The following is a 26,586-nucleotide window of genomic DNA, read 5'->3' as shown; positions in this document are numbered from 1 at the left end:
TATACAGACCCATCTTTACATATGTAAATGTTCCAAAAGTATTCATTTGTGTAATGTGTGGTTTGTCTGTTAGAGCACTGTACAAGTTGAGGGGGTCATGTACAAGTTGGAGTTTGGAGACTTACAATAGCTTAAGACAGCGTGTGCATCATGTCTCTTATTGGTTGAAAAGAAGTGAGGAAAACTCTAAACATATGGAATGTTTCATATATTAACATATACACTGAGGAGAATGTTTCCTAAAATGGACACTGTTGGTAGTGAAGACCACATGTTTGTGTTGTTTTTGAGGATTTAATAGTTCAGAAACAGGAAAAGGTCACCAGATTCAACACCCTCGGACTCTTTCTTACGTAAATTCACATGATGGTAATTAGGTGAGTCTGAATAAAGTGCCCTGTTTTAAGTGCATACTGTTTCATTTTTAGTGCATATTTTTCCACTTTTTAGAGCATAGTTGCATGCATATTTTAAATGTTTTTAGTGCATAAAGATCCGGTCCTTAGTGATCAAGCAGAACTCTAACAACATTATCAGTTCAGCATGCATTGACAAATACACGTCATACAAACTGATGTAGTGTTGCTGGAAATTTGGTAACATGTTAAGTTGTCATGTCAATTCAAAGCAAAACACTTCAGGGAATGATCGCAGAAATTAGGTCATTCTTCCTATACTTGCTCAGTTATGCTGGGATAGATGCTAAGAACACGTGTTTACCAACAAAATAAAACTGTCAAGACACATTCTCATATTTGTCTACAGGGAACTATCACTGATCCACTTACAGTTCAAAATGGAAATGTCTAATATAATATCAGGCGAAAGACTCTTAATATACCATCAACGCAGGCTACTTCGACCCTTAAGGTGTTACTTGACCCCAGAAGAAAAAAATGTTTACTTACCATTGGAGTAACTTAGGTGAAAATATTTGTACAGATGAAAGTTTGCAGAGAAAAAAAACCACAACTTTCGACACCAAACTGTTATTTTACATCGACGAAAACATTTTTTTCTTCTCGGTTCAAGTAACACCTTAAGGGTCAAAGTAGCCCGCATTGACGGTACTGTATTTTCATACACAAATTTTAAACAAATATTAGCATATCATTTTATAAATGCTAACCATTAAAAACTAATGCATGAACTAAAAATTCTTCTTTCATTACTGATCATTTTTTCTGCTATGGCTGGTGTGGGGGTGGGGAGGAGGGAAAGTATAATTTTAACTGTCTGCCAGACAAATTTAAGTTTTAATATTATGACTATCATCTTGCTTTTTATACTTCTTCCTATCTGAGGGCGTAGTAGGAAACTACAAAAGCACTAGGCACAAATGGCATTTTGTGTATTCCATAGGCTACAAATCATCACAGGAAATTGCAGTGGGTTGCTGAGTTTTTTCTTGTTATACATATAAACATCTATTAAAATATACGATTCTACTTACCTATGTAGGGCGACAATCTAAAATTAAAAACAAACCTTTAACATATCAACTCACCTGAGCCTGTTGTTTCACGCTTGATAATTGCTATTTCCATGTTCTTGATTTTTATGCGTACCAACAGGAAATATATTTTTCCCACAATTACATCCTTTAAATGATACCTGCAATAATAGTAGAAGCATCAAAACTCTTTTCAGATAGGAAATGCATATAAATAAATTAATATAAGCTAGACAATGATATACCAATGAATTAAACATTTTAAAGTATATGCTACCTCTGAAATTACAAACTACACTATTAAAATTTGGGTCAACTTTATTGACGAATTTTGTGATTTTGTCTCTAAACATGAGGCCAACTATACGCAACCACCAATCACAACAAAATGCAGTCTCTAGTAAGGGAATCTGGTCACCTCTTCAGATGTTTTTACCTTAAAACCCTTGTTGACTATGCATGGTACACATTTACCAACATTCTTCATAATTCTGATTATAATCTGATTTCTCCCTCAGCCTCTTTCCTGCTTCAAGAAACTTCTTTGTCCCACTTTCTCCCAGCGAAGAGCAGCAATCCTAAACTATGGCATTTATGAGTAATCATTATCGAAAGGTGAAATATAATGCTTATTCATTTTCAGCATAAACTCGCAGTAGTACGCACCATGCTTCCATCTGTTCTGCAGAGAGCTCCCTCTCTTAAACCATTCTCTGGCAGTTGACCTGCTTATAGTCAACTCATTCGCGAGCTCCCAACATTTGACTCTAGGGACACCAGTTTGATTTCAGGGCCCTTCTTCCCCTCCACTGATAACCCACAATATGAGCATCATGGACTTAGGAGATTATGTACTTTCTCTCTTAACCAAATACATTGTCTTAAGGTTGTAGTCACAAGCTAGGGTTTCCATGACCATACAAAAATTCGTACCATATTTGATTACATGTGTTGCGTCAAATATTCGAAGTTAATCTCAATACAAGAAAATGCTCCTTTAGTTTCACATAAACTAATTGAATAATTTCAACTGATTTTTGTGTCACCAACTCATTAAAGAAGAGACTTGCTGTAAATTATTTTTTCACCTAATCCTACTTAACATATGTTTAATTTAATACCTGTTATGGAATTTATCTTTTCTATTAGGTTGATATTTGAGTTTCACAAGAGATGTACAGAAATAGTTTGGTTATTCGTTATTCAGTGGTAATCCATGTCACTCTGAGACTAGTTCAGGATTATTGCAACAGTATTTGTTGGCAGTGGAGCTTCAATGATGGTCTCTTCGACTTTATTCTTTCTACTAACCTTCAGTCACTATTCATACAAATAAATTCAATTATCATTCAAATTATAATCATCGTTGTTTTTGCTGGATCACATACCTGTACATTTCTCTGGAATGACTAAAATTTGCACATTATCGAGGATCCAGTCACAAGTCTTTTATAGGTCCACTGTCTTCCTTACGTAGACAGCATGTTTTAATTTCAGTGCCAAAATCAGTCAATCACTGTACCTCATCAAAACATGTACTTTGGTTTAATGAATTTTAGAGAAATTCTATTAATGCTCGGTAAGAAATGCAATAGATTTAATATTTTACTAAAATAAATCAAAGTAAATGTGTTCAGGGATTATATTTCTTGTAATACATAATTTTGTTCAAAGTTATAACCTAGAAGAAAGAGATTAATATGTGGCAGGCTTTTATTTTTGAAACAAAGTATGAATGTCACATAGATTTATCTGACTCTATTATCGATTTAATAGCAATCACAGTTTTGAGGAATGAATTAAAGATAACAGCAGATCCAGTGTACTGCTACTGCAGCATTTGTCAGTTCTTCATGCAATCAATTTCACAAATCAAGAAATATACACAACATAACTGTTACACCATAATTACCTCCAGTACAGCCTCATAATATGTACACAAACAAATTCACCAGAGCACAATAAGAATACAACTTTTTTCATGTGAGGTGCTTGAACCATGAAATATTATTTGTATGAAGCAGCTTCCATAAAAAGTTGTGCTCGTCAACACACAGAGAACTACAGAAATGAGTAAGATATAAAATAGATACATTTTATATGTGTAAGTGTGATGTTAAGTTTAGAAGTAGATAACAAAAAAGTTCACATTTCTTACATTCTTCAGCACACTTGCATGAAGTGTATACACACATATGTATTGGAGAATCATACACATTTTAAAATTAAGTCATTCTATTTGACTTACTTTGATTTGTTGTATTCAAACTCTATATGGAGACAATCCTCAATTCCAACTTCCATCTTAATGCTGTTATTCATATCTGGGTAACATGATAGTGTGTGAACGACAATATCCACTTCTTTCACAACATCAGACAGCCTACGTACAATAGTCACCCTCAGAAAATACCTGTAAAATAAGCACCGTTGCGAGAAGAGTAAACACAGCGACTGAAATAAACAAGTGTACATGAAATCAGTGATGCACATGATGTATAGTTGTCTGTTCAAGGAACAGTGACTTGCTTTATATCATATTTATCCACCTCTTCTGTACACAAACAGAAAGATTTACTGTAGTTTGATAGTGGGCTATCAATAACACATTTTAACCTGTCTTATAACTTATAACTAATTTTTCTGAATATCAGATGATTTTCAGTGCTCTGATTCCAAATACATATGGAAAGGCAAATAAAGGATTCTGGTCCAAAAGGAGTACCAGAAGTACCAGACTCCGTATTACCAAAGACACCAGTGTGCCCAAAAAGATATAAAGTATATAAAGTACTCATGTATATATACAGAGTGTCCCATTTATATTGATCACCCAAAATAACTTTGCACGCAAGCACCAAATGAAAAACTGTTTTATACAAAAGGTGTACAATTAAAAGGGGGAGTCCACACCTGTGGAGTAACGGTCAGCGTGTCTGGCCACGAAACCAGGTGGCCAGGGTTCGAATCCTGGTCGGGGCAAGTTACCTGGTTGAGGTTTTTTCCGGGGTTTTCCCTCAACCCAATATGACCAAATGCTGGGTAACTTTCGGTGCTGGACCCCGGACTCATTTCACCAGCATTATCACCTTCATATCATTCAGACGCTAAATAACCTAGATGTTGATACAGCGTCATAAAATAACCAATAAAATAAAATAAAAGGGGGAAATATTACCTGTTGGGAGGGAACCTTGTAGCATTATTTATTAGTGAGATATGAGTACTAACATTGTTTTTTTAAATGGTACTATTTATTTATTATTCAATATTTCAATTAAGCTAGTCAAGACTTGTTCGAAAATGTATCACAGTGAGACATTCTATTAAAGAGAACATTAATAAACAGACATTATTTGATGCCTTGGCGGCATGGCTCCTGTGCATAGTATGTACAGAGGAAGTATTTAGACTTTTAAGTTGGTGTAAAAAATACGTAGTACATTGCAGATACCCAGGGTAACCTATTCTACGTAGCTTTGCTTTAGAGTAAACAAATGAAACCAAATGTAGCACAGACCACTCAGTCATCAGTGATCAGTGAATTAAAACCAAAGCTACATGGAATGAGTTATGCATCCCTGAGTACCTGCAAAGTACTACGTATTGTTTACACCAACTTAGTCAAACCACTTCCTCTGTACGTACTATGCACAGAAGCCATGCCATCAAGGCATCAAATAATATTTCATTTATTAACTTTGTATTTGTTAGAATGGCCCACTGGGACACATTTCTGAACAGGTCTTGACGAGCTTAATTATACATTGAATAATAAATACATAGTATCATTTAAAAAACAATGTTAGTACTCGTATCTCATTAATAAATAATGTTTTTTTATTTACTTTTATTTTATTGGGTTATTTTACGATGCTGTATCAACATCCAAGTTATTTAGCGTCTGAATGAAATGAAGGTGATAATGCCAGTTAAAAGAGTCCGGGGTCCAGCACCGAAAGTTACCCAGCATTTATAAATAATGCTACAAGGTTGCCTCCCCATCAGTATTATTTCCCCCTTTCAGTTGTACACCTTTTGTATGAAACAATTTTTCTTTCCGTGCTTGTGTACAAAGTTATTTTGGGTGGTTAAGATGAGACACTCTGTATATAAAACCTAGAATAGGAGTTTTCAAATATAACAGTTAAGGTTTATTTCAAATAACTTCAGCTATTGACAGAATTTAAGAGCTCCTACATATGAAGCTTGCATAACATTATATTGCTAGCCAGTCTCACTTCCATGTAGCTCATTCACAATTCTTTACAACACAAATTTCATTGTGAATTAGATAAGAGTAGAAAATGTGATCTCATGCATTAAGACTTTCAAGATCTGTTGTGTTTTGGTGATAAATCAAGTTCTTTTTAGTGTTTATTAGTTTATTTGTTAGATATAGAATTTTCTTATAAAGTAAAGTAAAGCAAAAAATGATAAGACCAACTGACGAAACTCGTCATGTGTAGAGAAAAACTGAAATCAAATATATTTTAACTGAAATACATCAAATTATATAACATTTACCTTATTATTAGTTACAAACAAATTCATTCATTTCAGACACTGCTGAATACAAACATCCTGCACTGTTGCAAAATGATAAGACCACTTGTCATTAATATCCTATAAATGAACCCTTTTTCAGAACTACCTGAAACACACAATCCTTCATGCTCTCCCCAACCTTCTGCAACACAGACAGTTCAAGTACATTCCATGCACATATAACAGAGGTCTTTAATTCCTACACACTGGCATATTGCTTTTCATCGCAATAAACTGACATACATAAGATTCCTCATACGTTCTCCATAAAATTTAGGCCCGGGGAATTGGCGGGTCATTCCCTGACACTAACACCTTTGCAGCAAAACTAATCCCTTGTGGATCCGGCAGTGTGGATGGTTGCATTGTCCTGCTGATATCCAATTCCCTGTTCCAGTCCTCTCTGCAACATTTAAAAGTGCTCTTCAAGCAGTGTCCGATAGTATATGTTTTTCATATGACATACAGGAAACACAAGATGTGCCTTCCCTCCATACCTGAATCAACCCCAGACCATCAGAGACTTTCCTTCTTGGTGCCTCTCTGAAAACACTCCCTCATCTTTTCTGAGGTCATCCCAGTAGTATGCCGTGCCATCAGGACCATCCAAGTTGAATTTCTTTTCATCACTGAATATTACATGCTTCCATTCTTCCTTTCAGGTGACATGCTCCTTAGCCCAGTCAACACGTCTCTGTTTGTGTTGGACCTTCAGATGGGGTTGCTTCTTCCTTTTTTTGTATTTCAACACGTTTGTTTGTCTGACTAGCCTGGACAACGTCAATTTGTGAACATTGGCAGTGGAATCACAAGGAAGTTGTCGATGATCCACCAGCACTGAGCTTTCTGATCACATGCATCTTTTGTCGAGCTGTAAGTTTTTGATGTCTTCCAGACGACTTTTTCATATCATGATTATTTTCTAGCTTCAGGAAGTTATTCATCATGCATGGTGACTGCCAAGCCTTCTTGCAATTTCCTGAGATGAACATCCTTCTTGTCTGAAGCTGGACAACCCTGCCTTCCGATCCATACTACTTATTTACTTACTTATTCATGCACACTTCACAAACACAACAGACACAAGGCTGATCACTCCGCAGCTGCAGCAAAGCATACAAATACAAAGGTCACGAAGTATTCAGCCTGGTGTTATCATTTCGCAACAGGGCTGTTTTCTGTCTTCCAACTTGTGTGCAATGAATGCATATGTTTCTAATTATCCCCAAGATATAGGTCGTATAAATTGATGTAATTAAGTTCCAATGTATTTGATTTCAGTTTTTTTCTATACATAATGAATTTCGTGAGTTCGTCTTATCATTTTGCAAAGCACCGTATAATCTCTTTGAATATCCCCAATAAAAACTGTTTTCATAATGCTACACACACAAAATTTGACATACTCGTGCACTCCCCATGTATAGAACATCTTGTTATTCATCATCTTTTACAATATCCACCTCGTGTCAATGGAATTCCTTGTCACAAAGTATTAGGGGCTGCAAGACAACAAACACCTTTAAGAACAGCTTAAAAGATAACCTTATTAGCATTTCACTCCAGTCATACTGATTTAAAATATCACTGACTACATTGTTACTTTTTTCTTTAGACATCATCCTGATTGTGCTGTATTTTTATTGTCTCATAATAAGCTCTTTCTATTATCTAATATTATTTGAAATATATTAACATTCTATGTATTTCAGTTTAATTCTGCTACACAGTTTATTTCAGTGTTTAATTAATAGCTCATAGTATTTTGTTGTTTAATTCGTAAATAACTCTTGTATACATGTAACTCTCATCTAAATCAAATTGTTAAATTCTTTGTAAGTTCATGCATATGTATATACACTTTTTGCTGGTTGAGTGGAAGAGAAGGCCTTACGGCCTTAACTCTGCCAGCTAAAATAAATCATTATTATTATTATTATTATTATTATTATTATTATTATTATTATTATATGAGAACACATGCACGCACAAAACTATTTCGCACATATTTAAAAGTATACATCGCAAACCTCTCATTACTGTTTGCTAAAGCTTCAAAATTAAAATAACACTTCTATACATTAAAAGACATGTACTTAAAAATTTTTTAATACAGACATTTCAGAACATGTATGTTCTTGGTTATATTTAATAATAATAATAATAATAATAATAATAATAATAATAATAATAATAATAATAATTTATTTTAGCTGGCAGAATTAAAGCCGTAAGGCCTTCTCTTCCACTCAACCAGCAAAAAGTATATATACATATGCATGAACTTACAAAGAATTCAACAATTTGATTTAGATGAGAGTTACATGTATACAAGAGTTATTTACGAATTAAACAACAAAATACTATGAACTATTAATTAAACACTGAAATAAACTGTGTAGCAGAATTAAGCTAAAATACATAGAATGTTAATATATTTCAAATAATATTAGATAACAGAAAGAGATTATTATGAGAAAATTTTGAAAATACAGCACTATCAGGATAATGTCTAAAGAAAGAAGTAACAATATAGTCAGTGATAGTTTAAATCAGTATGATTGGAGTGAAATGCTAATAAGGTTATCTTTTACGCTGTTTTTAAAGGTGTTTATTGTCTTGCAGCCCCTAATACTTTGTGACAAGGAATTCCATTGACGCGAGGTGGATACTGTAAAAGATGATGAATAACAAGATGTTCTATGAAGAGGTATACTTAGCATGCCACAGATAAGTGATCTGGTATTTACGTCGTGGTTAGAGTATAGATAAGAGAAACAAGATGAAAGGTAGAAACGAGACGAAAGGTTAGACCCAGAAACTGCTCATGCTTAGTGCTTACTGAGCATGTGCAGTATGTTATAACTGAAACTTGGAAAATTCAGGTGTCCAAATTTTGTTTCTGGGTCTGTGCATGTATTTTGTAATTATTTATCTTTACCAGTAAACCTGTATGTACCTGTACTTTTAAATTCTTTATTTTTAACAGCAAACATCCAAAAAAATCACAAATATGAAATTTATATCCATTACAGCTGTTAAGTTGAAAACAGAATCTTCAATTTCAGGTTGACATTGATTCTAATGTTGCATTTCATAATAGATATGAAGATATAAGCACTGAACTACACTCCTATGAGGAGGATGCTTGGCAAATTTGGTCTGAAAGTGTCGCTGCACTGTCACCCCAACCCTGTTCACATGAATTTATTCATGCAAAATACTTTCTCGTTTCGAAGTAGCCATCTTCAAAACAAAACAAATATCCAATGTAACTATGCATACAACAATATGTCAACAAAATACCACTATCACCATTTAAAAAAAAACACACACATACAAACAAGAATTTAAGACCTTTCTCCTTCATTTCATTCTGTGATTGGCCGATTACCATTTTATCATTCTTGCAACAGTCATTTATTTTTGCAGCATTCTTTTCGAATCAGAGTGTATTATTAGGAAACTGATGTGGGCCTTCTGTTTGATTTCCAACAAATTCCTACTATGGTTTCGGTGTACAACAACCCGGTATCAGGCGAAATAATTATCCTGACTACATATCTTACAGGTTTACCTGGTAGACATTGCTTGACTGGACAATTGAGCCTGGAGAGAACCGATCTGATCATCGAATGCCTGCTTCCAAATATGTTCACCAGAACAATAACACTTTGTCGAATATATGAAAACATAATTTATGAAATTTTCACTAGCAGTCATTTGGGGACCAGCACAACCATGTAGCTGAAAATTATACTACAAAAAAAAAAAAAAAAACCGCAATAAACTGAATTTTTCAGTATATCAGATTGCTAAAAGTGTTCTAGGGAGATATTGATGAACTGGGAACTTTTGCTATCTACGTGAAAAAGATATGTGTATTTAGTAATATTAATATAAATGCATTCACAGCGTGAACTTAAGAGTAAGGAAGGCATTGAAAGAGCGGGTAATGTGCCATTAGAAGAATTGTCGCCAGCTTAGTGCAAAGAAACCCCAAACACTATGTCCTTTGCCAATTTTTAAGCAAACATGAGGCCGGAAAAAGCCAATGCACAACATATACGATCTAACATAATTTCTTCTCTCTGAAAATGTCTTCCGTAAAATGCAGAAGTTGATGAAACCCATTTCCCCATGTACTCTCCATATATACCGTGATTATTCTTGTATTCATTTCTATTATTTCAGTGCTTTCAAAACTAGTTCACAAATACAAAATATATATATATATATATATATATATATATATATATATATATATATATTGTTCTATAATTACGTTTCAACTACATAACTTTATTTCCACATAACCAGCAGTAGTGTTTAAGATTAAGGGAACATTGTAAAACTAATTCTTTCTATGGACATTTACACGAAGTAAAACTGGAGGCTTAGAACTAGGGATTACAAATCTTTCAAGAGTGACCAGTGTTTCAGGCAGGACGAGTAGTCTGTCTCATGTTGATTTGTATTTAGTGAAACAGAACACTGACATAGAATCACAAAAAAGAAGAATAAATTATTTCTGTAGAAACAGCCTCGGTAGTCCAATGGCTGGATTCATAATGCTATGGATCCGAACTCATTTCCCAATGTAACGTCGATTTATGACATGTTGGGCAAGTGTGTGGACAAATGTTTTCCTTGGGAGCACCACTTCCCTTGTGGCATCCGAATAAATCTTCATCACCACCCCATCTCATCATAGGTGTAGCATAGACTAGCCTCCTATGGTGCACTCTGGCCAACAACTTTGTCGGTAAATTGATCTGCACAACTGGCTTCATATAGGTGAATGACAAACTGTCAAGTACTCACCATTAGATAAAAAAGTAATAATTTCTTTAGAAAATCTCTTTCTTTCATACAAAATAACAGCTCGTTTAAATCATGTAATAAAAATATAGTGATGAAAATTCTTAGATTCGAGTTACAGTAAATTATTATTGTGAACTAATTTTAAATAAAAACCTAATAGTTTTTACTAAAAATTGGTATAGTTCATGTGCACCATTTCCAGAAAAACTGACACTTAAGATATAAAATACGAATAAATTACATACAAAAATTTAGGAACATCTGATATACACAAACTGATTGCGTATCCAAAACCATGAAGATATGACGAAAGCATTGAGCGTATTTCGAATCTCAGTGCTGAGCAATCTGAAGGTATCACAGTGTTCCGAATTTCAATGATGGTGTCACTGATGCTCCACTGGTGTCACACCAGTTCCAACTGCTTGCAGAGGTGGTGGGCAGTCTCCATCAGCCGCCATCAGTGAATCTGATTGGTTCTTGTATAGGGCGGGAATTAGCAGACAAATGGCATCATGCACTGTTGTGTCACGGTGGTGTGTTCTGCTGTATTGTTTGTAATGAGCACAACGTAAAAACAGTATGTTAATGGCTTATGAGCGAACATGAAAACGGACCAGTCATTGCTACTGGTTCAAGAAATAAATTGTTTATGCTCTCTTTTCTTTGAATGAGATAACAATACGGAAATTTCGCAAAATCTTGCTAGCATAGCACAGACATCAACTTGTTCAGCCGCCATGATAGCCATCGAACCTTCCAGCAGTTTTGTTCCTATTTCGCTGCAGCGTGATGTCATTGCTGTCCACCTGTCCGGTGAGATTCGGAATACACTGATTATTTCCGTGAACAATTCGAAATTTATTTCTTACAGCACAATAATACTTTCACTTTGTAAATTCGTGTTATAAGAAAGTAACAGTTACAGAATTTAATCAGAAATTTAATTCCATTAAGAATGTATTTTCACTTTGTATACAGATGTTGAACGGGGTGACAAAATTAAGTGTGCATAAAAATCGTCATTAGCTTTCGAAGGAATATTCACCAAGAAGTGCATTTATTCAATAAACTGTATAACATACCATTCAGAACACTTCACGATCTGCTAATGAACTTTCCATTTAGAGAACTGAAAAACATCGTGCCAATTTCATCCCAAATCCCCATTGGGAGAAGAGGGGAAGATACTGTAGATTTCCAGGCAGTAAATGGAACGTATAATTCCTTTAGGCAGAGACAGCAACTAATTTTTCATGAAATAACACTATTAGGACACCACTACAACGACTGTTCTGAAAACCAGCAATATTATTACTAATTTAATTAATAAACTTACCGCAGTCTGACATTTGATCCAGTGTATGATTCAAAAGGTTTCTCCACATTCAGGAACTCAAATGGATACAGTGTATTCTGAACAAGTTCACCAGGCCTTGCCAGCTCTTTCACAAGAGATGTGAATTCGTGATGATTACCTCGATCATAATAAAGCTCTATCTGCCCCACAAATTCTATTTTGATGCCCTGATGCTCAAGTTTTGATCCAGGCTTCTTCAATGTTACGTTTACCTTAAATAACAAGGGAACAATGATTATAATTACACAATAGTTCACACACACACACACACAGCAGTATAATACAAGTTTATATTTTAATTAGTCAACAATCAGGTATAGCTAATCAATCATCAACATAACACAACTGGAATTCAACTTAAGTAATATGCATCCCATGCAATATTGATGTAAACCAGAACATGTAGTATTGCAAACTGTAATGGAACATTTTGTTTAATTAAGTTTCTAAAAAAAAAAAAAAACACACACGTACGCACATGCACACACACATACACACACACACACACACACAATATTTTTAGTATAACATATATAAAAATATGTTACTGAAATGTAAATGGAGAGACAGAGGGACCTCACAGATGCAGTTGAGACAGTATTGTCGAAGTAGGGAAGACAGAGAGGCAGTAACAACCAATCCATTACTGTGTAGTGAATAATGTTTTGCTCCAAGAATTAGTACTTGATTTGAACCTATTTTTATTATTGTTGTTATTATTATTACTATGTACATTATTATTGTTGTTACTGTCATCTTTTGAGGTCCCCTTATAACCTGAGGCCCCTAGCAGATACCAGATTCGCTCATGCTTTAAAATGGCACTGATGTGTCAGTACACGTTTCAGCAATGTTTTCCAAAAGGTATCATCCGGACAGTATGTTTTTACTCGAGCACAACTCTGGATCAGCAGGCAAACACACTACTGCCTGAGCTATGCGGGAGACTGACAATATGTTCTATTCTTGATTTGCATAAGAAGTGGAGTCAAAGAGGCTCCATTTGAAATAAGAAATGACATTATGCAATGAGAGTTCTTGCAGAAGATCTTGAATATATACGAACAAGACTCGAGCAAAGTCTGAGAAAATCTTCGTGACAGGGTAGGAGTGAGGGGTGTTGGAAATATTTGGGTCAAGAGGACTCAAAATTCTGAATGCCATGGAGCCTGCTGTACATTTTTATTTTATTTTAGTAGGTTATTTTACGACGCTTTATCAACATCTTAGGTTATTTAGCATCTGAATGAGATGAAGGTGATAATGCCGGTGAAACATGGCTACACCATGGGGTATACAACGCAGAATTGTTTAATTCTAATTATAATGTTTATCGTTGTGATAGACAGAACAGAAGAGGTGGTGGAGTCCTCATTGCAATTTCGTCGGACGTAGCCTCAAAAAGTGTCAATTTACCATTTGGTGATATTGAAGCATTATGTATTCAAACAATTATTCATGGCCAGGTATATATTATTATTATTGGAGTGTATTTTCCGCCTGGCTCAAATTTAGAAAATTATTTGTCATTTTATAGGGTTTTTGAAAATAATACAAATCTCCAAAATAAGCATTTATTAATCGCAAGGGACTTCAATTTGCCTCTAATTACAGCACAAATTATAATCTTTTATGTGCTGGACCTTGTTACAGAGCTTTGTCACATTTTCTTTCTATGCATGACTTACAATCTATAAATAATATTTTAAATTCTAATGGAAAAACGCTTGACTTGATTCTTACTAATTTCCATAGAATTGCCTGTGTATTACAAGATAATTCTCCTCTTATATTTGTTGATACTTATCACCCTGCCTTAAATGTTAATATATCATTAAAGAGACAAAAATCGTTTGTTAAACAGAGTTATACTCATGTGTATAATTTCCAGAAAGCTCACTTCCTAGAATTGTATAAATTGTTTTCCAATGTTAACTGGCAATTGTTATCACAGTTTACTGATGTTGATGTTGCTACGGATTACTTTTACTCAGTACTATATTCTGCAATGGATTCTACAATTCCAAAGAAAAGAGTTTCAGCTAAAAAGAAATATCCATCCTGGTTTACAAAAGAAATTATAAATAATCTCAAGTTGAAAGAATATTTCAGGAGAAGGATGCATTTATCTCAGTATAATAAAGAACAATTTAAACAAATTAGAAAGAGAGTTAAAACTATGATAAATAATGCGTATCATAGTTATGTTATTGAGATAGATAATACTTTTAAAAACGACTCTAAAGTATTTTGGAACTATATAAAAAATAGGAGAACTAGCAAAAATATCACAGCGAAGTTAATGACTAGGCGAGATCACATTTTTGATAGTAATGATTCTATTTCGGAAGCGTTTCCTGATTACTTTAGTTCGGTTTACTCTGTAAATATATCACACAACCTTCAAAAAGAAAATACAGTAATACCGGATTATATTAATTATGCATTAACAACTGAGCCTATAACTAGACAAGAATATTTGACTGCTATAAAAAAATTAAAGCCTAAAAAATCTTGTGGTCCAGATGATTTACCTCCTTATTTATTGAAAGCTTGTTTCGAAGTACTTATGTATCCTTTATGTTTGTTGTATAATTTAATTTTAAAAACAAAAACTTTTCCGAAAATGTGGAAATTAACAAAGGTTTGCCCTGTGTTTAAATCTGGTGATAATAGTAAAATTGAAAATTATAGACCTATTGCAATAGTTTGTGCCCCGTCCAAGGTATTTGAGCAGATTCTATATACACGAATTTTTCAACATGTTTATAGTGCAATTGATATAAATCAACATGGATTTTACACCCATAGGTCTACCACAACAAATCTAATTAATTTTACACAAAAGGCATTTAATACATTACATAATCGCAGAAATTTAGACGTGATATACCTTGATTTTTCCAAAGCGTTTGATAAAATTGACCATAAAATTTTAATTAATAAACTTTCAAGTTTTGGATTATCTTATTCATATTTACAGTTAATAACGTCATATCTTACAAACAGGCAGCAGTATGTTTCATTCAATCAAGTAAAATCAAAACCATTCACAGTAACTTCAGGTGTACCCCAGGGATCTAATCTTGGTCCCTTGTTCTTTTTACTTTATATCAATGACTTACCTAAACAGATTTTGCACACTAAATGTTTACTATATGCTGATGATGTTAAATTGTATAAAGTCACTGACAAACAACAAGACGTTTTTGATCTACAGCATGATTTGGACAGACTATATAGATGGAGTATCGATAATTTTCTTCTGTTAAATCTTAATAAATGTTGCTTTATGACATATTCTAAAAATAAGACAGTTCCTCAAAATTCGTATGAAATTAATGGTGTGAAGTTACCTAGAGTAGAATCATTTAAGGATTTGGGTATTTATTTTACACACAACTTATGTTTTAAAATGCACTTAAATCATGTGGTAATTGATGCATATAGAAAATTAGGATTTATAATCAGAAATACAAAAGAATTAAAAAATATAAATACTATTGATACTCTCTAAAAAACTATGGTTAGAAGTAAGCTAGAGTATGCGTCTGTAATATGGTCACCTCAGTTCCAGTCCCATCAGATGCAAATAGAAAGGATACAGAAAAGATTTTTACGTTATTTATATTTTAAAAAATATCACGTATCGTCTTATGACAAGCAAATTTCATATAATCAGTTACTTTTTGAATTTAATTATAAAACTTTAAAATCTCGACGATTAATAAATAGCCAAATTTTACTCTATAAGACTGTTAATGGTATATTGAATAACTGTGATTTTCTTAAATTGCTTCAGTTCAATGTAAAAAGAACAGAATTACGTCATAGGCAACCTTTTATTATTCCTATTCCTAGAACTGTTTTCTTCCAGAACTCTCCATTGTTTGTTATGTGTAATACTTACAACTCTCTGTCTTTAAACTGTGATTCTCAATTGGATTTCAGTTTAACAATTGAAAAATTTCATACAATATTAAAAAGCATTGTATTTCCTTAGATATTTAAATTATGAAGAAGTGTTTTATAATGTTTTTACTCAAGTTTTTAAAATAATTTTGCATCATTATATTGACATTTGGCACTATATTAACTGTAATATTATAATATTCTAGCATCTATTACCATCATGTATTTTCTTTCTTTTGTTTGTGTTGTTTGTTTTGTTGTTTTTTTTTTCTCTCTCTTATTATGTATTTTGTGTATACATCTGTGTAAGCCACCTGTAATTGGAAGCATGCTTCTGTTGGTGGTGGATTTAAAAAAAAAGAAAAAAAAAAAAGAAATGAATCCGGGGTCCAGCACGGAAAGTTACCCAGCATTAGCTCATATTGGGTTGAGGGAAAACCCCAGAAAAAACCTCAACCAGGTAACTTGCCCCGAATGGGGATCGAACCTGGGCCACCTGGTTTCACGGCCAGACACGCTAACCGTTACTCCACAGGTGTGGACCCTGTTGTACATGTTAACTCCTGTCACAGTATGTTGCAATCTCTGCATAACGGAATTATTAATCCCTCTCTCTTTATACTGAGCAATGAAGCCTGTTTTCATTTGGATGAATATGTTAATTCACAGAATACACGACATTCTAAGACCGAAAATCCCTATTTAATTCATATATTTCCTCTATATTAGGTAAATTTCGTGTGTGATGCAGGGCTAACACAATCAGCTTAGTTTAGCTTTTCGAGGGCTGGACCTGGGACGGAACCTTGCACTTAGCTTACATTGGCCCTTTGTGTGCCTTACACATGTGATGATCGTCCAAATCTGACAGGTGGTCTTCATGGCATTTGTGAATGCATACTCACATGTGGGCCATCCTGCCTCAGCACTGACAGAGAATCCCCAGGGCCTAGAAACCCAAACCTTTCCTATATCAGCATTCAAAATCAATACAGTATTACACTCAAAATTTCAACCCAGCCTAGACCACTGCTGTGGAGAACGATTAGCTTTCCTAACCATGAAATGAGCATGCCCGGGTTCAAAACTTCGTTGGGTTTTTTTCCGAGGTTTTCCCTCAACTACTTGAAGCAGAATTGCTGGGTAACTTGCGGCGTTGGACCTCGGACTTATTTCCCCTTCATTAGCATCATTCCATTAATCATTTTCAATAGTTAGAGACTGATCAGGAGGACATGGCGGACGTGATTCCAGGATCCGCCTACAGATGGCATCTGTTTGTGAGAGCTGCAGGGGCTTCAACTAGTGGACTGCAGCAGACAGGGGGAGTGTAGCTCCCTCGGATAAATGGCACCTTGATGAATTGTGGAATCGATGGCAGCATATCCTTCTGGTTAAGGATGCAGCAGATTCATGCACGTGAATTGTGAAGATGCCATCGATCTAAAGAGGTTGTAGAGGAACATTACAGGAAGGTGGAGGGGCATTCCTGTTCACATGGACTCCGTCAGACCTGGATGCTGTGACTGAATTGATAAGATGGCACCAGACGCCATTTAACGACGCTCGCAACTGCCAAGGTTATATCGGAGTCACTGGTGTGCTGGTATTTTGTCTTGTAGGAGTTCTTTTATATGCCAGTAAATCTACTGACATGAGCCTGTCGCATTTAAGCACACTTAAATGCCATTGACCTGGGATGGGATCGAACCTGCAACCTCGAGCACAGAAGGCAGCACTATACCGACTGCGCTACCCAGACCGACCAGACAGTCAATCACGTGCTTGATGAGCAGTCCTAAAGACTTCAAAATCATCACAATATAAGGAGGTTGCACAATAAGCTTAAGGCTGCACTGCTTGCCTACGGGCCCTCCTCAAAGGAAAAATAAACAGCCTATTTTAAACTACAGCAGGTGACGGATGAAATGAGGGAAAGCAGGAGTGTTAGTGGAAAATGGGAGTAGTCCTAACCCGAGAAAAACCCTTTGTAATATCTTTCTCACATGACAAATTCCATCAAACTGGCCACAGAATGAACCTGGGTGTCTGAATGGAATAACTGTTTGCTAACACTTGAGCCACAGATGCTACTAGTGCACGCAGAATAAATGATCTAATATTTATGATGTTAAATGAACGTCTTGGAATGATCCTTTAACATACTGACAGAGGAAGAGAAACAGTAAACCTACGTCCAGTAGGACAGTACAGTGGCTCTTACATAACATTCTAGGTAGGCAATTCAAAATACATCTGGTGAGAGAGAAATTTGGTTAGTACGATTACTCAAATTTCTAGGTCTGTATGCGTTTCTTTATCTGTCGAGTAGCTTTAAACAGATGTGTACAGAGTCTCTGGAAATTGAAAGTAGGGAAATCATAAGATAATTTAGTGAAACTGAGTTGTAGTGAGCATTTCAAAATTTTATTCTCACATGTCACTTGTGTTCGTGTGAAAATAGAAAATGTACATCATTTCATTTAAATGTAAACAAAGTTCAATGTTATTTTGAAGGATAAAGCACATATTTTATAAACATTTTCACTGTAAATTAGAAAATATGAAGGCATGTGGTATGTGACTGCACGAATTTGACACAATATCAAACCATGGCAGCAGTGTTATTACAGAAATCTTTTCAAGACTGAAAAATTGAATAACTAACAAAGTCCCATAAGCTACATACATACTATATGGGTACAGCACTGGCATCAAGACTCAATTGGTCCATGGAGCTTTATGCAGACACATTATCCATATTGCACAAACCGGCTTTTCCCAAATGTGCTCAAATGCAAGGATTTCCTTCTGTGCAAGTGTGTGTCTGAAACAGCTGAATGACTTCAAATTCGTTGCCTTGTTAACTGAGTGTCAACAGAATTCTCAAACATTTCTTCGTAAAAGATAGATATTACTCGCCATTCTCATTATTCCAAAATGGAATATTAAAACATATAAGATAACAAGAAAATGTGCCATTTACAAGGGATTTTCTTTATCAACAGAACATTTTATTCAGTGATTTTGATAATTTATTTAACAATGCATCAAATTCTCAGATATCTAGCATAAGTAGAATTGGTGACCGCCACCAGTGTAGCTCAGTCGGCTGAGATGCTTGCCTACCGATCTGGAGTTGCGCTTGGGCATGGATTCAATTCCCACTTGGGTTGATTACCTGGTTGGATTTGTTCTGAGGTTTTCTCCAACCATAAAACGAATGTCAGGTAATCTATGGCAAATCCTTGGCCTCATCTCGCCAAATACCATCTCGCTATCACCAATCTCACCGATGCTAAATAACCAAGTATTTGATACAGTGTCGTTAAATAAAAAATTGGTGACAGCAAGAGGAGTTCAAGGATTTGTCAAAGAACATCTGACATTAGTCTTATAGTTAGGAAAACCTAGGAAAAATCCCAACCACATAATCAGCTAAAGCAGAATTCGAACTTACTTCTGAGCATGATTTCCATTTATTGACTCCTAAGCCAAACTGGTGGCCTTATTCAGTGATTCAAAGAGACCGATCTGAATTATATTATCCAATTGTACATTTATATGTTAGTTTTATTCGTAACCTTCTTTCATATTTATTTTCAAGTTCAGAAATTGGTGATAAGTAATCATTCTGTTCCTTAAGACAAACAACTGTTCAAAGATAAACTGACATCTTTGGTACAGATGTCACTGAAAACACATTCCATTAAAATGTCATTGGAATTTCTCTTTATCATCATAATGATAAAGACAAATTTCTGTAAGTAATTACATTATAATCCTAAAGAGTCATTTCTATAAAACAAATAAGTGAGGCGTCTAGTATAAAAATCGGCCAAGTCACTGAAGGCACATTTTTCAATATTCAGCAAAAACATCCAAAGATGAACAGACCTAGAACTAAATTTCGCCCACCTAAATTTTGTTTCTGTGTCTGTACATTTAGTTTCCCCTTGATTTATTTTTTTATTTTAGTAGGTTATTTTAAGACGCTTTATCAACATCTTAGGTTATTTAGCGTCTGAATGAGATGAAGGTGATAATGCCGGTGAAATGAGTCCGAGGTCCAACACCGAAAGTTACCCAGCATTTGTTCATATTGGGTTAAGGGAAAACCCCGGAAAAAACCTCAACCAGATAACTTACCCCGACCGGGAATCGAACCTGGGCCACCTGGTTTCGCGGCTAGATGAGCTAACCGTTACTCCACAGGTGTGGACAGTTTCCCCTTGATAGTTAAAACTTATTTCATAATGAATATTTTTTTTTTCCTTAGATTTAATTTTGACTTGGCCAGTTTTGTTGCAACTTTATACAATTTTATTGTTCTTTAATTATAAAACTCCTGAAGAAAGCTAATATTTTCTTAAATTACATGAATTTGACATCATTTTACTTTCCTTAATAATAAAAAATGCATTGCAGGATCAAAATGACTAATGAAATATTATTAAACCTTCATAAAACTTAGAACAGGGATGCATAAGAAACAGCAAATGAACAAGCCTCGATTCTTCGATGTCTACCTGAATGCATTATACATGCTGTATAAATAGGAGCAATCAGAAACAAGGGTGAACAAAATTAACATTATGAAGTCGAGATGTAGCAATTCTTTATACTTTTGTTTACACATTTTTAACAAATGCAATAAAATTATTTCACAGCAGATGATGTTATGTACGTACGATTTTGAATAACCAACAAAATGTTCCTTTTACATTACAATACAGTTTAAATAATTTAAAAATAACTGTGTTCACATATACAACTTTCGAAACTGTTGAGTATTAAATCATTGTCATAATAGAAATACAGATATGCGAAAATAAACTTTTTAAAATAAAATTTCGCCAGAATGTTCAATTTCCTCCTCACACTATCCTCATTACATCTCGCAAAATGTTATTTAAAGAAGTAAATCTAAGCATTGGGTGCTTATCATGATCGAATAGCTTGGCCTTTAATCTTGGCTTTGTTAGGATCACAAAAACCTACCAGTATGTATGTGCTGGTGAAAATAGTAATATATTCATTTGCGCTGCAAATTTATGATTCCTCAGCCACAGTTCATAGTTTAAGGAATTATAAAAGGTAAAGAAATCCTTGCCATTATACGTACATTTCAGCAGTGCAGTATGTGAAAGATCAATTAATTTTAGCTACAACTTTGGAGGCAAATTTCCTGCATATGCAGAATGGGGGTGACAGAAGAGCTTTAATTTGTGTCGAATCATTTCCATTTAATGTCTCTGTATACCTCTCATTTCTTAATAATACAATGTTTTCCACGTAATAAGAACAGTATGCCTTTCCCTTGTTCTTTGCATTGCTGTTCTACTTAAGCTACGCATGGACAGCCTTTGCACATCTACCCCTCTTTCAGTGTGTTCAAGTAGGAGAAGAAAGCTAGTCCACGTGCAGAGCAATCTGCCCACTATGTGCTTCTACCCGCCTGGGCTAGGATATGCACCACTGACTTAGAAGAATACTGTACACAGTGAATTTCTCTTTCACTAAAATCACAGTTCACTTAAAACTTGAATACAACATTAGAAACTTACATACAAATAGTGAATATCTGACATTTCACATGAGTCACTGCCATACATGGTACTAAGAAGAGATGGTAAAGGCGTGCGCATTTCCTCCTAAGCACGTGACGTCATTTGGGACACATGTGGCTGATGTGGCTGCCGAGGGAACGAAGCATTCGGCAGTGCTATTCCTACGAGGGCAGATGCGAGTGGCTGATTTTGTTTGTGCCAAGCAGTTAACTTTGAACTGTTATGTCGCATTGTTCAGTGTTTGGTTGTAACAATGGAAGGAGGAATACTGCGGGCAAAGAAGGTGTTAAGTTTTTTCGTTTCCCTAGAGACGAAGACTTTGCCAAAAGGTGGACATTTTTGTGCAAGAGAGCAGATAAAATTAACGTCAAAACAGGTAATTGAAACAAAATAATTAGGATATTGATTCAATTGTACGGTTTCCATTGCATTGCGAACTTAAGAATTAATTCTGTTACAGCTCGAATATGTTCCATTCATTTTGATGAGGATTCATACTACAAGAGCTTGCGAGAAAAACTTCTAAAGTACTCCCCCATTAAAGTGAGAAAATTAAAGAAAGATGCACTTCCTACTTTGAATCTTCCGACTTCAGTCATCAAAAACACTGAAAGGGAAGATAGGGTAAACAAAAGAAGTAAAAAAATCTCATGCAGGAACTGTTTCAACAAGCCAACCAAGCAGAGTAAGATATCCTAATAAACATACATTTAATTTAAAAGTTAATTGTAAGCAGAAAGTACACACAAATATTTTTGTTTTTAAAAAACTTTATACTGTATAGTATTTTGTCATATTTAGCTCAAGCAACAAAACATTCACTTTCCCTTCTATTTTTTCTTCATTTCGTCACAAGCTACAGTTTATTTTCAATGCAGTGATAAGTAATACATTCAAATTGTTAAAACAGTGTAATGAAAAATTAAATTTATTTTTAATTAGTAATTAGGCCTGCATAGTTTTTAACACACTTCCAAATTATATAGGCTGCTTTTCTTTTATTTCAGACCATCCTCAAATGCACAGCTAAGTGACACAAATTATGAATCTGTCTCATTAAATGAACCTCAACCATTTTCTCAGGAAACAGTTAAACAATTGCAGGAGAGAGTCCAGCAGCTTGAAGCTAAATTAACGGAAGTTTTAGTCAAGTCTGAAATGGTTGAAAAAGAAAAATGTTCATTAAGGGAGCAACTAGAAGCAGCCAATTCGAATCAAAACGAGATAAAAGAAGTACTCTCAAATTTTTTTACTCCGGGCCAAATCAGTTGCGTCTTAGGGAGGAAAAGAAAAGTTCATTGGTCAGCAGAAGACATCGCTTCCGCAATTTCATTGAAATGTGTTAGTGCAAAGGCATACCGATATTTACGCAATCAACTTAAATATCCGTTACCGGACATAAGCACTTTAAGGAAATGGGCCCAAAATTTTAATTGTGATAATGGAATTTTGAATGATGTTATTTCCTTAATGAAAGCAAAAGGTAAAGATCTAGACAAGTTTAAAAAAAACAACAGTTATTTCGTTTGATGAAATGAAAATAAATAGTACAATTTGTGTAGATAGAAAACTAGGTCAGATAGTAGGTCCTCATAAATATGCACAGGTTATCATGGCTCGTGGCTTATTTGGTAATTGGAAGCAGCCGATTTATTATAGTTTTGATCAGTCGATGACTGAAAACATTCTTTGTGATGTTACCATAAGGCTGGTTGTAGCTGTTGTAAGTGACATGGGTGGGACGAATAGAGCACTGTGGAAAAAACTGGGCGTAAATTCTGAAAACACGCACTTTCTCAACCCGTATGACAACACCACAAAAGTGTTTGTATTCGCCGATATTCCACATCTCCTGAAATTAGTAAGAAACCATTTCTTAGACAAAGGCTTCATTACTTCCAATGGTGACATTATAGACAAAAGTTCTGTGCAACAACTGATTGATAAATCAACATCTGAACTTACACTGCTGCCCAAGCTTTCACAAAAACATTTAGATGTAGTAGGGTCTGAAAGGCAAAAGGTAAAAACAGCAGCACAACTATTTTCTAATACTGTTTCAAAGGCTCTAATTTATGCACAGGAAAATAATCTCATTATTGGTGACTCCATTCCCACGGAAAATTTTATTAAATCTGTTAACGATTGGTTCGATGTTTTTAATTCGACTGTACCTTTAAATGCATACGGTGTGCACAAAGATGAGCAAGACAGTATCTTAGATAAAATGAGCGACATAATAGAAACGATAAGAGCCAGGGCACTTAGAATGAAATTACCGTTTCAGCAGGGTATTCTTATGGTATCAAATCCCTAAAAGACTTGTTTGAATATCTAAGCCAAGAATATACAGTCCGCTACATAACTACTGTCAAATTAAATCAAGATGTACTAGAGTGCTTTTTTTCTTACATAAGAGGCATGGGACATCAAAACACCCATCCAACACCTGTAGAATTTAAATATCGAATGAGAAATTATGTGATGGGCAAACATTCGGCAGCGGTTTTCTCCACAAAACGTAATGTAGACGAAAGAGTTGAGGAAACCTGTTTAGTTACAGATATACAAGGACGTTCTTCACACCAGAAAGGGACAAATGAAAATGTATTGCTTGAGAAAGAGTTCAGACTTACCATTAGCTTGGGATCAGCTGCAATAGATGAAACTACTTCCGATATTCCCGAACTCTGTGATTCACAAATTTTTAACGGCGACATAGCAAGTCGGGAAGGCCTGAATTATCTCGCAGGTTATGTTGCCCATCGATTGAGAGGAAAGCATCCCGAACTTTGCGAAATTAATCCCACTAACGGGAACACTTGGATTGATTCCCTTTCCAGAGGGAATTTAACGAAAGCCTCACAGAATTTTGTGAATGCTATGATAGTAGGTGAGAACATTTTCAAAGACATTCATGGCACTTATTATTGTAAGTCACAAAATATTTTCAATATCGTGACAGACAAAATAATGGAAGCAGTAGATGAAAAAATACCGCGCGAAGCTGTCAGATGTTTTGTTACAACAAGGACATACATACAAGTGCAGCATCTTAATAGGATAGCACAAAATCTGAATGAAGAGAAAAGAAAACAGAGAAATAAGATGAGGAAAATTGTCACGTAAATGTACAGTTGAAGACCTGCCGGGAATAAGGATTTAACCAACAAAACTATAATTTTTCAGAAGAAAGAAGCATAGGCCTACTATCAGGGGCATATTTTATTATAATTACTAGCAAAATAATTCGACTAATCAAGCATACAAGTTTATTCAGTTATTGAATGCAATAATTAATTGTTATAAATATGAAATCTTCAAAATTACTCTTCCCACCTAAATCACATATTTTAAAGATTTGATGTTAATCGTTCTTCCGGGGAGGTCTTCAATTATGGAGCAATTTTCTAAATGTAGTATAGTATGTTGAATTTTGTAAACTGAAAATACAAAAGAATGTATAGTTGAAATAATCGTAGGCAATGTTCATTATATATATTAACTTGATGTTTAATATTTAAAGTTGAGTGCAATACTGTTTCTTCCTTATTAAACAGTTTCATATTCTTTAACTGTTTTGAGAATGTATTTATTTATTTTGACCGACATCTCTCTCAATAGCATTCCCTACGCTGCAGAACCAAACAGAACAATGGCATCATCAGATGTCTTTTATTACTTGATCCCGAAACAATAACTCGTGTTGTGGCGATTAAGCGGCAAGCGGTCTCACTTGCAGTGAAGTGTGTTCCACATGACGCAATGCGCAGTAGCTGACCAAACTGAGCATCGGTATGCCTGCCCCCTGACTGCCATAGACATCAGAGGCTGTATTGGAACTTTCATGACCAGTGGAAGCTCTTACATTAGATAATATTATGGTCTTGTAAAACTATAATGACTGAATATCTTCTGATGTTGGACCAAGGTGTTTCGCAAGAGATTTTTTGTCTTTAGTTTTATAAACAGAAAGAGAAATTCTTTCACTCGCTGCCTTAGGATTCCTTTGAGCCATCGATTTGCCCTTTTTACACAGACTTTGATACTTCCCAGTATTGTTGTGGTGGAATACCTCACCTTTTACAAGGACAGGAAATAGTGCTTTGTTTGTTTTCTTAATAATAATACATTTTGCTTTGGCTAAATGAAAATGCCAGTCACGGGGAAGCATTATTAATCATTACATTAGCAGTTTCAGATTTCCAATCACAAAAAGTTACAAGTCACACTCAGATGAAAAACAGTTCCATGGTGAAATAACAGTTGTTCACATTCATCTGGGTTTGTAAAGACCCCATGCTATTTAACTTCTTTCTCAATTCTCCCAAAAATACGGACAGGCAGTAGAAACAAATGGCCTACAATTAGTAAAATGAACTGAATTTGTGTGACAATATTAAATCTACTAAGCATGTATTTCACTACAAGTGACAAAAATTTTGAAGGGAAAGAAGTCTAATAGAGATTATAACCTACTGAAACATAGAAGTGGCACAGCCAATCGCTAAGTCTAGTCTATGAACCACAGTTTTTTTGGTCGTCTGTAGATAGTGCTACCTACCACAGTCATTGGAACTCAAATCAACGGTTGAAATGAGTTCCACCATTTACGAGTCGAAATACGAATCATGATTCTTGCAATGTAATCATTCTTACTGTGGCAAGATTTCATCAGAAAAAAGGCGAATTTGTGGGTGAACTATGAAAGTGATAAAGCTAAATTTGGCCATTGAAGACAAATAGATCTGTAGTTTACTTTTCTTTCAAAACACCTCAAAATTAATCATTACATCTTAGGAAAACCATGGACAGAAGGCAGATAAGCTGAGTGGCATCTGAGGCTGCGCCAGTCAGCTAGTTTTGTAAATCCAATGAAAAATCTTTGCAAAACAAACTACAGTAGTTGTTATCAGCAG

General features: G+C 34.9%; 1 protein-coding gene and 1 long non-coding RNA gene across 2 annotated transcripts in view; one reads left to right on the top strand and one right to left on the bottom strand.

Annotated features, from left to right (window-relative positions):
• The window catches only part of Vps26 (vacuolar protein sorting 26), a 42,065-nt gene that overhangs the window by 6,350 nt on the left and 9,129 nt on the right, over positions 1–26,586 (bottom strand). Inside the window, exons 3-5 of the mRNA XM_069837560.1 lie at positions 12,165–12,397; positions 3,702–3,866; positions 1,508–1,614 (exon numbers count right to left, since the gene is read on the bottom strand). Coding sequence (XP_069693661.1) covers positions 1,508–1,614; positions 3,702–3,866; positions 12,165–12,397 — 505 coding nt within the window. The remainder of the gene's footprint in view (positions 1–1,507; positions 1,615–3,701; positions 3,867–12,164; positions 12,398–26,586) is intronic.
• On the top strand, positions 21,801–23,340 carry LOC138707711 (uncharacterized). The gene is made up of 2 exons (XR_011334332.1): positions 21,801–22,043; positions 22,128–23,340. It is a non-coding gene; the product is annotated as an uncharacterized lncRNA (long non-coding RNA).

The sequence above is a fragment of the Periplaneta americana genome, chromosome 10 (genome assembly GCF_040183065.1).
Source record: "Periplaneta americana isolate PAMFEO1 chromosome 10, P.americana_PAMFEO1_priV1, whole genome shotgun sequence".
NCBI classification, from domain to species: domain Eukaryota; kingdom Metazoa; phylum Arthropoda; class Insecta; order Blattodea; family Blattidae; genus Periplaneta; species Periplaneta americana.
This window is presented reverse-complemented; position numbering and strand designations above follow the sequence as displayed.